The sequence below is a fragment of the Pagrus major genome, chromosome 16 (genome assembly GCF_040436345.1).
Source record: "Pagrus major chromosome 16, Pma_NU_1.0".
In the NCBI taxonomy this organism is placed as follows: domain Eukaryota; kingdom Metazoa; phylum Chordata; class Actinopteri; order Spariformes; family Sparidae; genus Pagrus; species Pagrus major.
Window position 1 is genome coordinate 10,013,538 of NC_133230.1, and position 12,480 is coordinate 10,026,017.

Consider the following 12,480-nt stretch of genomic DNA (forward strand, 5'->3'; position numbering starts at 1 on the left):
CATGAATGAATGTTAAACTCATATGTATTGTTCTTTCTTTTTGTGCTGATGTTTGTCTCTTCAATAAAATCCTCACATTTTAAAAAGTTTGGTCCACATGCTCATTTGTGACGACACTTCAATATATTACCTGAACATTCAGTATTCTCAGAGGATTTGAATGAGGAGATTGATATCAATGTTAACTCTGAGCAGAGTTAGCTCCCAGACAAGGCTAGCGTAGCTTAGCATGGACACTGAAGTTAGAGATTAAACAGAGAGCCAGTATCTCTGTTAAAGGAGCCTTCTGACAACTAAAAAGCTGACTGACTGATGTCCTGTAACGCTTCACCTCTGAGGAGGTCATAAGATACGTTTAGAAAGAAAGAGAAACAAACTGAGACTGAGAGACTCAGAGTGAGATACATGTTGAAACATGTTTATTCACAGTAGTGATTTGAGCTGACGGTTAACACAGATGAAATGTACAAGCAACATACAACAATAATAGAAATGACTTAAATACAGAGGTACCCTGAGAGAAAATGATTAAATGTTGCTATATAATACTCTAAATAATCAATATCACCTGTTTCTGCGTGATTGCTGACTGTGTGGTGCTCATCCTTCACTAACATCTACATCGTAATTGCACTATAATTCTATAGAAAGAGTCTCTTCATAGAAAATGTCTATATACACATTAAAATACTGATGGTTACAGGTAGAAATACCAGCTCTGTCAGTAATAAAAGTATACAAACCATGCACACGTCACAAATAAACACAGGAAACAAAAAGTAGACTGTCCCTCCTTCTCCCACTTCCCACATAATAACAGTGCTTTGAATTGTGCCACAGTTGTTTCCTCTTAAAGACAGCTGAGGTGTTTCAACATGGCAGACTCTCATGACTGCTGTCCAGTGTGCTGATCCCGGAGCTGTCCGGGGTACCTGCCGTCAACATGGTGGGTCGTTTAACCTCTCACACAGACTGAGCATGTGTTCCAGATCAGATGACGACCTCTGTCAGTCCCACATCAACTGTTCGTATTTGTATTAAACTGCTTGACCTCATTCGACTGGGCACAAGTGTTGCACCCTGTTCAGCAACATCAGTACACTCCACGTTTTTCTCTCAGAGTCTGGAAAATGTTGTCATTTTTACTGCCTGTCTTAACAGGGTTAGATCGGACCAGAAAGCTGAACTCTGAGTGAGGAGTCGGCAAAATCACATCTTTTCATATCAGTCATTAGTTATTAGTTGCTTGTCCAAAATAGTTACTGTTAAGTCAGTACCCTGAAATACAGATGAGAGAAAACAATGTAAAAAAATTATTAACATTTCAGAATTTATAAAACGAGAGAAAAGACTATCCGGTTGGGATTAGGAGGAGTAAAAGTATCTTTGTTCCTCACCATAATTGTTTCTTCTCCAGATGAAGCATGCCGCAATGCAAAGCAACAGGAGGATCAGCAGTGCTACAATGACTCCAATAATCACATGGAGTCTTATGGGAGGATCTGGAACCAAAACAGAACATTCACACTTTGAGTCCTTTCACATTGGTGCAATTTATCGAGCCATGCTGTTGGTTCTGGGAGAGTTTTCATGACCTTTTGGATAATCCTTATCAGTAACAACACCTTACCTTCTCATTTATTCACCGGCAGAAATCTGTCAAGTGACAGTCATCATCACAGCTTGCTTGTTGTCATCACAAATCATGTCATCACAGCAAACAGAGTACTTATAAACGGCAACATGTTGGTGTCAGCTGCTCCACACTCTTCTTCCTTGTTCTTGATGCATGGGCTTACTAAATTACCATTTCACTGTAGTGCATTGTACATGTGAAAAGCCATCAAATTCTGCCTTCTGTCTTCTAAATGTGGCTGCAGTTGCACAAGGTTTTAAAAATGTATGTCAGGTTTTTCAAAATGTCACAGTCATTCATACTGTAGACGAATAGTTCAACGTATCACAAATGATGTTTCAGGAAGTGCAGCAGCAGCAGCAGCAGCAGCAGCTCATGGGGTAAGATGCAAACCACAAACCACAACGTCTCCAGTCTGAGTGTGACAGGGACGTTTGCTGCATCTCTTTCTCACTTCCTGTCATCTCAATGTCTCTTATTTAAAAACTGCACAAAATGCCCCCTGCAAAAAGAAATTCTCCTGATGTCATGAGACATAGCATAGGATTTGTTTTCCACCAAATTTCAAAATGCAATATTTGAGATACCCTTCTATGTAACACACAACATATCCTTGACCTTGATCTCACTCTTACCCCAGTTGGTCCTGATCCGATCTTTCTCCAGTTTGGTGATGATGTCCTCCTTCACACCAGCGACCAGAAACACACAGTCGTACCTCGTCCAGTCTTCAGGTGTGACTGATGAAAGGTTCAGGTCAACACTCATCTGGAAGGTTCCATCGTGGTTGGGGAGGATCTCTCCGTGGTCCACCTCCTCATGAAGCTCCTCTCCATCTTTCCTCCAGACGAGCGCGGCTCTGTCAGGGTAGAAACCTGTAGCGTGGCAGCTGACTGGAGAGGAGGGAGTCTTCTGGAGGAGAGACACTGAGGGAAGCTCTGCAGAGTAAAGAGAAGGGGAAGGGTTATATGTATATGTGCTATATGTATCAATATAAGAATAGACAAGATTACAGGAGAGACAAGATGAAGATATATCAATTTTATACATCATGACGGTCAATGCTGCAACAACAGATTGTGCGAAAAAATCCAGGTACAGAAATAAGGACAGGACAATGAGCCCTGACACACAGCAAAAACTGCTCAGGAACAGCTTCCCAATCTGACCCCACCCCCAAAATTACAGGACCCAAAGGATCCACTAAAAACGTCCTGGTGTCAGACACCCAGTGGTGCCAGACCCCAGAGTTCATACGACCAGGCCTTGACAGGTCAGAGCTGTTTTGGTAGAAGATGAAGCAGGTGGTTTAAATGCTGCGGCTGATCGGTGTTTGTCTATACCATCATTTTCATTGGAACGTTATTGTGCATTAGAAACAGCACATGAATGCTACGTCCACTGACAACAGCACATCAGGTCAGGTGATTCTACCTGTTCTCTGCAGAAAGCTCCTCCCATAGTGCACGTACTTCTTCAGCCACTCAGGGCATATGTGGATGTAGTAGTTTTTGTTGTGTTCTAATCTAGCTTTCTCAGCATCCCATCTCAGCTTGGTGATGACAGCCTGTGGTTTTGGAGCGATCCATGTCAGTGTCTTCAGGTCCAATACTATGAAGTCTTCTCCATCATAACCATACTGGTTAAAACCAATAACCTCTCCGGTCTCATCATCCCAATCACAGCCGTTCATCCTCTGTAAAATGTGGACACCTGAGAGAGAGAGAGAGAGAGAGAGAGAGACTGCAGGTAAAGGAACAGAGGAACAGATATTGAAAGCTGCATCTCACATTAGTGAAAAGTTAACATATATTACCTCCAGTTTGGTTTAAGCGTCGCTTCAAGCTGTCAATGTTGGCTCTGAAGACCTGCCGATTACCAAAACACTTTGAAGCATACCACTCCTGGTGCTGTGGCTCGTCTTTGATTAATTTTCTCATCCAGCCCTGTTTAGGTTCTGCCGTCTTGATGTTGCTGTCACAGTAACCCACTTGAACTTCATTAACCATCGCAGCACCCACAAACTCTGGGAAGTTTGGCACTCCAGAAGTTGCAGTGAGGAAATATTTCAGGGAGTGTTTCACTGTCGGACAAAGAATTTTGTTTTTTCAATCACAGGGGTCTTATAAAAGAAAAGCTACATATATGTAAATCCTGCTGCAGTGTGAAGTTGAGTCAGATCATGGTGAGAATAAAAGGTTTCCAAGAGGGAAGTGCAACTCTGACCTGAGAGACAGAAAAGTGTTGTCAGCACAGATACAGAAATAAATAAAGAAAAATCCTATTTACTGATGAATCCAAGTTTGAGATTTCTGTCAGTAACAGAAAGGTGTATGCGAGGAGATGAACAGAGAGATAATGATACCACAGTGTTTCAAACCCACAGTGAAACATGGTGGTGGGAATATTAAAGTCTGAGGCTGCTCCACCTGCTGGTTTGATCTTTGTGGAGAAACATTCACACTGCAGCAGGATAATGAACCCAAACACATCTCGAAGACCAAGGAGTCCAACATTTACAGCATTGTGAGTCATGAGGAAATAACAGTGAGAGTTAGGATGTGATCTCACCTGCAGGAGCAGCCTGGCATAAAATGAGCAATAATAATAAATTCCTCATCTTGTTTTGACAGGCAGGACTCCAGCTGAGGACTCAGAGACAGCTGATGTCACATCTGCCTTTGTTAGGCTGCTGGACCTGCGGGCTGGAGGGCGTGTCCATCAGAAGCCTGAGGAAGGATATATGAGCAATGTAATCTAATAATTTATATTTTTTGATTATATTGTTTAATTGTTTTGTTTCATTTGTATCTTTTGCGTGTTTTTTAATACTATGTATGATGTGCCTTGTTGTTTGTGATTATATTGTTCAATAAAGCAATAAAATAAACTAAAAAAACTGCTACCACCACAACTGCTAATACTACTACTACCAGTACTACTATAATAATAACAATAAGATAAGATAAGACTTTATTACTCCCTCAGCACGAAATTCACATGTTACAACCGCTTAGGAGTGACTGAGTTATAGATAAAAAAAAAACATGTAAAACAGAAAAAGCAAGACAAAAATAGAATAGCATAAAAATGAAGTGAAAAAGTAATAATATTAATAATTATAATGGCTAAGCCTTAAACTTAAAGCCACTGAGGGGCTAATAACAAACAGTAATATGGCTAATGACTTAGCTGACGCGCTCGTTGCAACATAACACCTCTCCGTAGTGTTTGGAAATAACACAGTCCAACTTCGTCCTCTGGAGTTTTGTGTTGGTGTATTGCTCACCACATGCAAGAATCCATTTGTGTCCATTTGTTTCCATAAACATTTACGTCCACAGCGTAGCGTTGCGTTCCACAGCGGTCAAAAACTATAAGTGCTCCTCCGACTAGCAACACACACCTGTTACCTGTCGAAAGGTTCCTACCTAAACAGGATACAATGTGACCCAAAAAACAACAGTGACACCTAGTGGACAATTTGTGTCCAATACACACCATACATGAAAATGGCTCTTACAATAATAGTAATAAAACTATACACACTATTTGCCTTTTAGTAACATATATGACCAAGGAGATCTGACCACTACTACTACTACTACTACCAATAATTATAATAATTATAATAATAACAATAATAATAATAATAACAATAATAATAATGCTCTGGATGATATGTAATGGTATGCAACCTTTCCATCCCTTCAGGACCTGCACAGCTCCAGGGCTCTGAGGCGTGTAGGGAGGATTGTGGCCGACCCCTCCCATCCCGGTCACAGACTTTTTGACACTCTCCCCTCTGGCAGGAGGCTGCAGTCCATCAGGACCAAAACCTCCCGCCACATGAACAGTTTCTTCCCCTCTGCAGTTGGGATCTTTAACAAGTCTGACACTGACACTCTTGCACTCTGGCACCCAAACCCACCACCGCCCTTGAATCTTTGCATTACTATAATGCAGAATTGGTACATCTTTTATTTTTTATATCATTTACATTTTATCTTCCGTCTTTATTTATCAGTCATCCCACACTTTTTGTCTCTGTTTGTTTGTTTATATTGTATATATTATAGTCACTGATTGTTTATTGTTTATTGTCTTCTTTGGCACTAATGAGAGACATGTGATTACATATCTCTTTCACTTTGCTGTCACTTATGGTTCTGTCTGTCTCGTTTTCATGTTGTCTATTTATTGTTTATTGTTTATTATATGGCACACGCACCTAACAAAACAAATTCCTTGTATGTGAAAACCTACTTGGCAATAAACCTCTTTCTGATTCTGATTCTAGTAAAAAAAACTTTAAATTTGAACATTTTTACATAAACTGTTCAAATTTAACAGAAATAAGGTTCCAATCCGGGTGATGACCATCTGTCTAATACATTTATAGAAAATATAATTGACTTTGCAGCTTCAGTTGTGTCCTCATATATACCTGTACCCAGGTGACTGTTACCTGTTTGTTTGCAGCCTCAGTCTCCATGTGACAGTCAGACATCCTCCTCCTCCAGGATGCTCCTGCCTCTCAGCTGATGAGTCAAGGCACCAGCGTCATCTCGCGATACTTTCTATTAAGACCTCATCATCCCTCCCGTGTCTCCTTTACCTCTCAACAAATCACACAATCACCAGCATTTATACGCGGGAGAGTTTTTGGAAATACTCTACAACACGTCCGCACACCATTATAGTCATCCCGTGAAAAATCAGACGCATCTTTACGTGTGAGGAGAGGAGACGAGGAAGCGCAGAAGGAGGTGATGGGACGCGCTCCCGCGAGATTTCGTTGAGTTTACTTGAGCCAATGCCACGTCTTACCAGCAGCATCAACGTAGACTGAAATATCAGCAGTTTAGCCAAAATATTACGCCAGGACTGAGAGTTATCCAGCGGCCCGACAGCCAGTGACATCTGACACAACCCGGTAAGAGTTGGTAGTTTGTTTTCCAGTGTGTTATCGCTGTGAGTTGTGTTGTTGCTCCTGCTGCAGCAACACGTTAGCGGTTAGCTAGCTAGTTAGCTAACCGGCTAGCGGGCTTTCTTCACTCTTCACCGGCGGCGCAGTTAGTGGTCGCTGCTCGGTGCCTGCTGCTTTTACTGTTTGCTGTAAGATTAAAGTTAACACTTTACAGAGATGGCGACGTAATCCGCTTTACGTCCGCATGTGTGAAGCCGCCAGCAAATAAACACACAATCACACAACAGAGCTGAATGAAAACATATGGATGACTGAAGTTGGCTAACAGGGAGCGTTTTAAGGCAACTGAGCTAACAACGAGTGTGTCGCTTCACTTTGTCTCCAAACAAACTGGGGTCGTTGACTGCTGCTAATGTCGGCAGTGTTACAACAGCTGCACATCAGCGGAATGCAGCCAGTGGATACGACTAGCATAGCATAATGCTAATGCAGCACAGCAGCTGCTCTGATCAGAAACAATTCAGTGCAATGTGAATATCTGATCTGATGGAGACAGGTTGGCTCCACACACAGGTGGGGAAACACCTGAGTCTCACTGCAGATTAGCACAACAAACATTCATTCATTCATTCATTCACTGATAAGCTGCTTAGACAAGGTGAGGCACCAAGCAATGAAAAATCCATCTAAGCTGTATGACATTTGTTTTCTCTTTAGCTGTGGCCACAGTTTCCCAGCAATTACATCAGAAATGGTTTGTGCATCCTGGATTAAAAAAAAACAAAACAGGAAGAAACATTTCTTAAAGGTGCAATATGTAAGAATTTTAGTTGAGAAGATTCAAAAATAACAAAACTTTTTTGAAATCAAGACGTCTCTGTATTGTGTTGCTCTTTCTAGCCTGCATGATTCAAGTAACGTTATAATAAAGTTAATGTTTTACACATTCTCATAATAACTTCTACAGTGTCACGTGCACATTGCAGTGACTTGTGGCTCGAGGGTTCGTTGTTCTGGTCATATGGTGCCCCCTATTCTCTTTTGTGTACCAGTTCAACAACATGCCAATTCTTACATGTTGCACCTTTTTAAAGGGATTTCTACGTACTATTCCTTCACTATAGAGCGTCCCTCTGTATGAAATCACACTCAGCTGTGGTGAGTATTGTTTAATCATCAGACAGCCTGCAAGTTTTCATTTACTTTATGTCTTCTTCACTTTTCTCTTCGTCAGAGGCGATAATATGGGTTGTGTACATCTGCTGGCACTGACGGCGGTCACATATGCAGTACTCCTGTTAGCCTTCCACTCAACTGACGCTCATAGCCATTCCCATGACGACCATGGACAAGGCCACGGCCACCATCACCACGGCCACCATCACCACGGCCACTCCCACGGAGAAGACGATAACTCTCAGGTGAAGATGTTCCACGGAGCGAGCAAGTGGAGCGCCGAGGCCAACCTCCCTGTGGAAGAGGAGGAGCATCACGGCCACGCACACGCTCATGATCACGGCCACGCACACGCTCATGATCACGGCCACGCACACGCTCATGATCACGGTCACGCACATTCTCATGATCACGGCCACGCACACGCTCATGATCACGGACACGCACATTCTCATGATCACGGACACGCTCATGGGGAGGATTTTATTCGGGTGCACAAGGAGGAGAGTGGACATGGAGAAGAGAGGGTGAAGAGGGAGGCAGAGAAGAGGGACGTGATGGAGCTCTGGATGCAGGTAAGGTCTGATTGAACTGTGTCCATGAATAAGTAAACTAGACTTTGGGTATTATTGGGTGTTAGTATTTTACCTGGGGTGTTACTCAGGCATGTCTGTCTGGTGAGACTTCAAGATGTTACAGCCAAGAAAGAGACTTTCACACTTGGGTTTCTTCAGGGATTAAAGAACTGAGATATAACCCGTTAGGTAGTCATCTTAAAAGGTGCTAGTAGGTGGATCTCGCTACTTCCAGCTTCATGTTTAACAGGCGAATATAAGAGTGGTATTGATCTTCTCGTCTCACTCACAGCCTTGATACAGTACAATGTAATTGAGTGTAATTCAGCTCAAATGTATTGTTTTATTAACTCTCATCATCAGAAGTAAATCAGCCTTTTTCCACAGTAGTAAAACCGACAGACAGTGACGTGTCTCCAGTCTGATGACGATCTTTAAAGAAAAATAAACTTCCCTCCATCCCATGTCTCTCCAGGCCATTGGAGCGACGCTGCTGATCAGTGCGGCTCCTTTCCTCATCCTGTTTCTGATCCCGGTTCAGTCCAACAGCGACCAGCACCAGAACCTGCTCAAGGTGCTGCTCAGCTTCGCCTCAGGCGGACTGCTGGGTGACGCCTTCCTCCACCTCATCCCGCACGCTTTGGGTAGGTCTTCAATCCGTAGTAGTCTGGTTTTTCACTTTCTCTATCTGGTTGTTTTTTTCTCTCTCTGTTTAAGTTCATAAGTTACCTCCTCCATCTGAAATGTAGGCTAACTTTGTGTTTCATGTGTGTTTCATGTTTTTGTGTCGTATGTTTCCTGCACAGAGCCTCACTCTCACCACGGAGAAGATCACGGACACTCGCATGAAAGCGAAGAGTCACATGACCACGGTCACTCCCACGGTACGCAGTCACTGCCTTTACTCTTGTTATTGACAGCAGGTTCATCCTAAAAGTGCAAAAATCAACCAAACAAATCTAGAAAAGCAATTTTATCCATCAAACTCTGTTCACGTATCCTCTGTCTGCACAGGAGCCGCTCACGGTCACATGATGTCAGTGGGTATGTGGGTTCTCGGTGGACTCATCGCCTTCCTGGTTGTAGAAAAATTTGTGCGTCTGCTGAAGGGAGGGCACGGCCACGGACACTCACACGGACACTCACACGGTACGCTGCTGAAAACTCATCTTCTGTTTTCATTATAAAAATGCCACAAGAATATTTATCTACAACAGCAATATTTCTTCACAACTGAAAATGTAATTTTAGCCAGTATGTTGACCACAGTGGCCTCTGTAATCTCAGTTACTGATCTGATCTGAGGCTAATTTGACCTTTTCAGATGCTCCCAAAGAAAAGGACAGTGATGGAGAAGAAGAAGAAAAGGAAAAGAAGAAAGAGAAGAAAGGAAGCAAAGATGAGAAGGTGCCAAAGAAGGAGGAGAAGAGCGCAGGTGAACAATGCATTTATTTTTATAGACGTGCTGCGATCGGAAGCAAAATAGATCAACTCCACCGCTCGTCTGCTTTGATTGGCTGTAGCTCGTACCAGGGGAATAGATGCCACTAAACCCTACAGACTGGACCTTTGAGTGAAAGTAGCAATACTGTAGAAATCTGTGTAGAAATCTGTTCAGTCAAAGTCCTGCTGTGTGGACAGTATTATTTAACACAAGCATCTGGTTGATCAATCCTTCATAAACCTGTCGGGGCAGAATCTTGTAATTGTGCTGCTTCCTGTGAGATGTGTTGTTCCTTTAAATTCACATATATGTGCTGCTGGCATCATGGAAATCTTTCTGATTAGAGCTGCAAAGATAAATGTCCAAAATTTGCCCTGCTGTAGACCTGACCCAGTGTGCTACAGCCTCACCTGTGTGTTTATACACTCTTAACTAACGCCTGTTATGCTCCATTTTCAGACATCAAGGTGTCCGGTTACTTGAACCTGGCAGCTGACTTCACACATAATTTTACTGACGGCCTGGCGATAGGAGCGTCGTTCCTGGTCAGTCCAGCGGTCGGCGCCGTCACCACCCTCACCATCCTGCTGCATGAGGTCCCACACGAGATCGGAGACTTTGCCATCCTCGTCCAATCTGGCTGCACCAAGAAAAAGGTAGCTGACTACTCGAGCTGTAGCTGTGACGCATGGATCGATACAACATCCTTTATTTGTTAAGTTGTCTTTACTCTGATGACAGCAGTTTGTTATTAATCATTCATGCGCATCTCACTGTGCTCTAAAATACACAAGGCGTTCAGAGCAGCGTTTCTTAATGATTCTGAGTAATACTTAGACAAGCAGCTCTCATCAGCATTTAAGTCTTGCAGCATACAGACAGCTCTTGTTTTTGCTTGTTGTTACTGTCTATTACAACTGATTTCTGGGACAAACAGGACAGGATCCTGGATTTGGGACAGCCGCTCGTAGTTTGGGACTATACTGCATTTATCCAGGACGTCTTGTCACCTGTTCACCATTCACATCACAGCTTTATTTCAGCATGACGCCCCCTGGTGTCTTATGCAATCAGCAAGAAAGAGCTATGACCTAACACCAAAGACACAGAGAATGGACTTGCATTTATACAGCTCACTCAAAGCACCTTACAAAACTCCCCACGTTCACCCACTCACACACACACATTCATACAGCGATGGCAGAGGAAGAATGTTGGGCTTCAGTATCGACCCGCTTCACCTCCTGAGCCACAGACGGACAAAATGTTTCTGAATGAATGAATGTCTGGGGGAAGTGTTGACGTTACGACTGTAGTAATCCTCGTCCTCTTTCCCATCAGGCCATGTGTCTACAGCTGCTGACAGCCCTGGGAGCTCTGGCTGGCACCGCTTGCTCCCTATTGGCCGAGGGCGTGGGTGCTGCGGCGACCGCCTGGATCCTGCCGTTCACCGCCGGCGGGTTCGTTTACATCGCCACGGTGACTGTGCTCCCAGAACTGCTGGCGGGCCGCTCCAGCTTTGGCCAGTCTCTGATGGAGATTCTGGCGATGCTGTTTGGAGTCGGCATGATGGTGCTGATCGCCGAGTACGAGTGAGACGCAGCAGAGCGGACGGAAGCTCCTTGCAGAGTTAGACAGAGAGGGAAAAGGTTGAAAAAGGTTGAAAAAAATGGCGGTTTTAAGTAGAGTTCAAGTGGATTATTATCTGTCAGGGGTGTGTTTTCTTCTTTTTTTATTAATTGTGTTTCAGGACAGACACCACCCACTGATGGCGAACGGATGATTTTTGTTATGTGTTTCTTTTTTTTAAACGGTTCATAGTCACATCCCTGACTCGTGTCACTGTTCCTTTTTCGGCTTCGTAAAAACTGTTCAGCCGGAGAGACTGAGAGCTGGAAGGAAACAGCGAGGTGGTAAAGTTTTTAATGTTGTTGTTCACCGAGGGCCTCGATCACAACACGGCCCCGACAATTCTCTTCTCCACTTTCACTACATGGATCATTCAGCTACAGGTTGTGCTGCAGCTTACACTGACGGCCGGTCCCCTCCAAAAGTGACTTAAAGTAGATTAATCTTCGAGCCATAACTGCAGATTTTCTGAAGGCTGATTCTTGAAGCTACATTTCAGAGCTGGGTCATTGAAAGAGCAGAGGACGAGATGGTCTGGCTCAGTTTCTCTGTACAGTGAGCTGCTCGGTTGGACTGTATGTGTTTTAATGTCCGTTTCCTTTGGAGATATTGAATGTTAATATTTTTACATTCCACAAAATAAAAGAAAATGTTGTTGCTTCTACAGATGTGCTCAATTGTTTACTTTTGAATCATTAAAATCTCTGACTGGAAAAGTTTAACCCTTCACAATCTGCTTTTTTTTCCTGCTGAGAAATGAAAAGAAAAATCATGAATTTCAGAATATTCTCTAATTAAAGACGCATACTAATAAGTCTGTAAATGGCTGAATGGTCTGTTTAAACATGGATGAAATTTAAGTTGAAACCAACTTGCATGATTGTTTTTTTAATATGCTATTAACAAATTTGACCACAAGAGGGAGCAATTACTCTGTCAGCTGGTGTTTTCCTGTGACCCGTCCTGTGACTGATTTATTGAACAACCGACACAGAAGTAGGAAAACGATTCACGCTCTAGTTGGAAAGTGTAAACTTTGAAATGGGGACCGTGCAGCACACTTGAGATGTGAATCTAGCATCAGGTCATT

General features: G+C 43.1%; 2 protein-coding genes across 3 annotated transcripts; one reads left to right on the top strand and one right to left on the bottom strand.

The window, feature by feature from the left end:
- Positions 1-713: 713 nt before the first annotated feature.
- On the bottom strand, positions 714-4,308 carry LOC141010318 (major histocompatibility complex class I-related gene protein-like). Its single transcript, XM_073483200.1, has 6 exons — positions 4,208-4,308; positions 3,453-3,719; positions 3,071-3,349; positions 2,272-2,574; positions 1,398-1,502; positions 714-1,278 (listed from the first exon to the last, which is right to left on the bottom strand). The coding sequence occupies exons 1-6, from the start codon at positions 4,254-4,256 to the stop codon at positions 1,271-1,273; spliced, it is 1,011 nt and encodes a 336-aa protein (XP_073339301.1). The 5' UTR covers positions 4,257-4,308; the 3' UTR covers positions 714-1,270.
- A 2,128-nt stretch (positions 4,309-6,436) lies between these two features.
- slc39a7 (solute carrier family 39 member 7) lies at positions 6,437-12,112 on the top strand. Of its 2 annotated transcripts, none has more exons than XM_073484238.1 (8): positions 6,437-6,572; positions 7,801-8,317; positions 8,793-8,961; positions 9,124-9,201; positions 9,332-9,466; positions 9,642-9,752; positions 10,221-10,417; positions 11,103-12,112. In XM_073484238.1, the coding sequence occupies exons 2-8, from the start codon at positions 7,811-7,813 to the stop codon at positions 11,355-11,357; spliced, it is 1,452 nt and encodes a 483-aa protein (XP_073340339.1). In that variant the 5' UTR covers positions 6,437-6,572; positions 7,801-7,810; the 3' UTR covers positions 11,358-12,112. The 2 variants fall into 2 exon arrangements, with proteins under 2 accessions (XP_073340339.1, XP_073340341.1); XM_073484240.1 differs by having other exon boundaries at positions 6,485-6,572; positions 9,332-9,453; positions 9,641-9,752; positions 11,103-11,452.
- Positions 12,113-12,480: the final 368 nt, after the last annotated feature.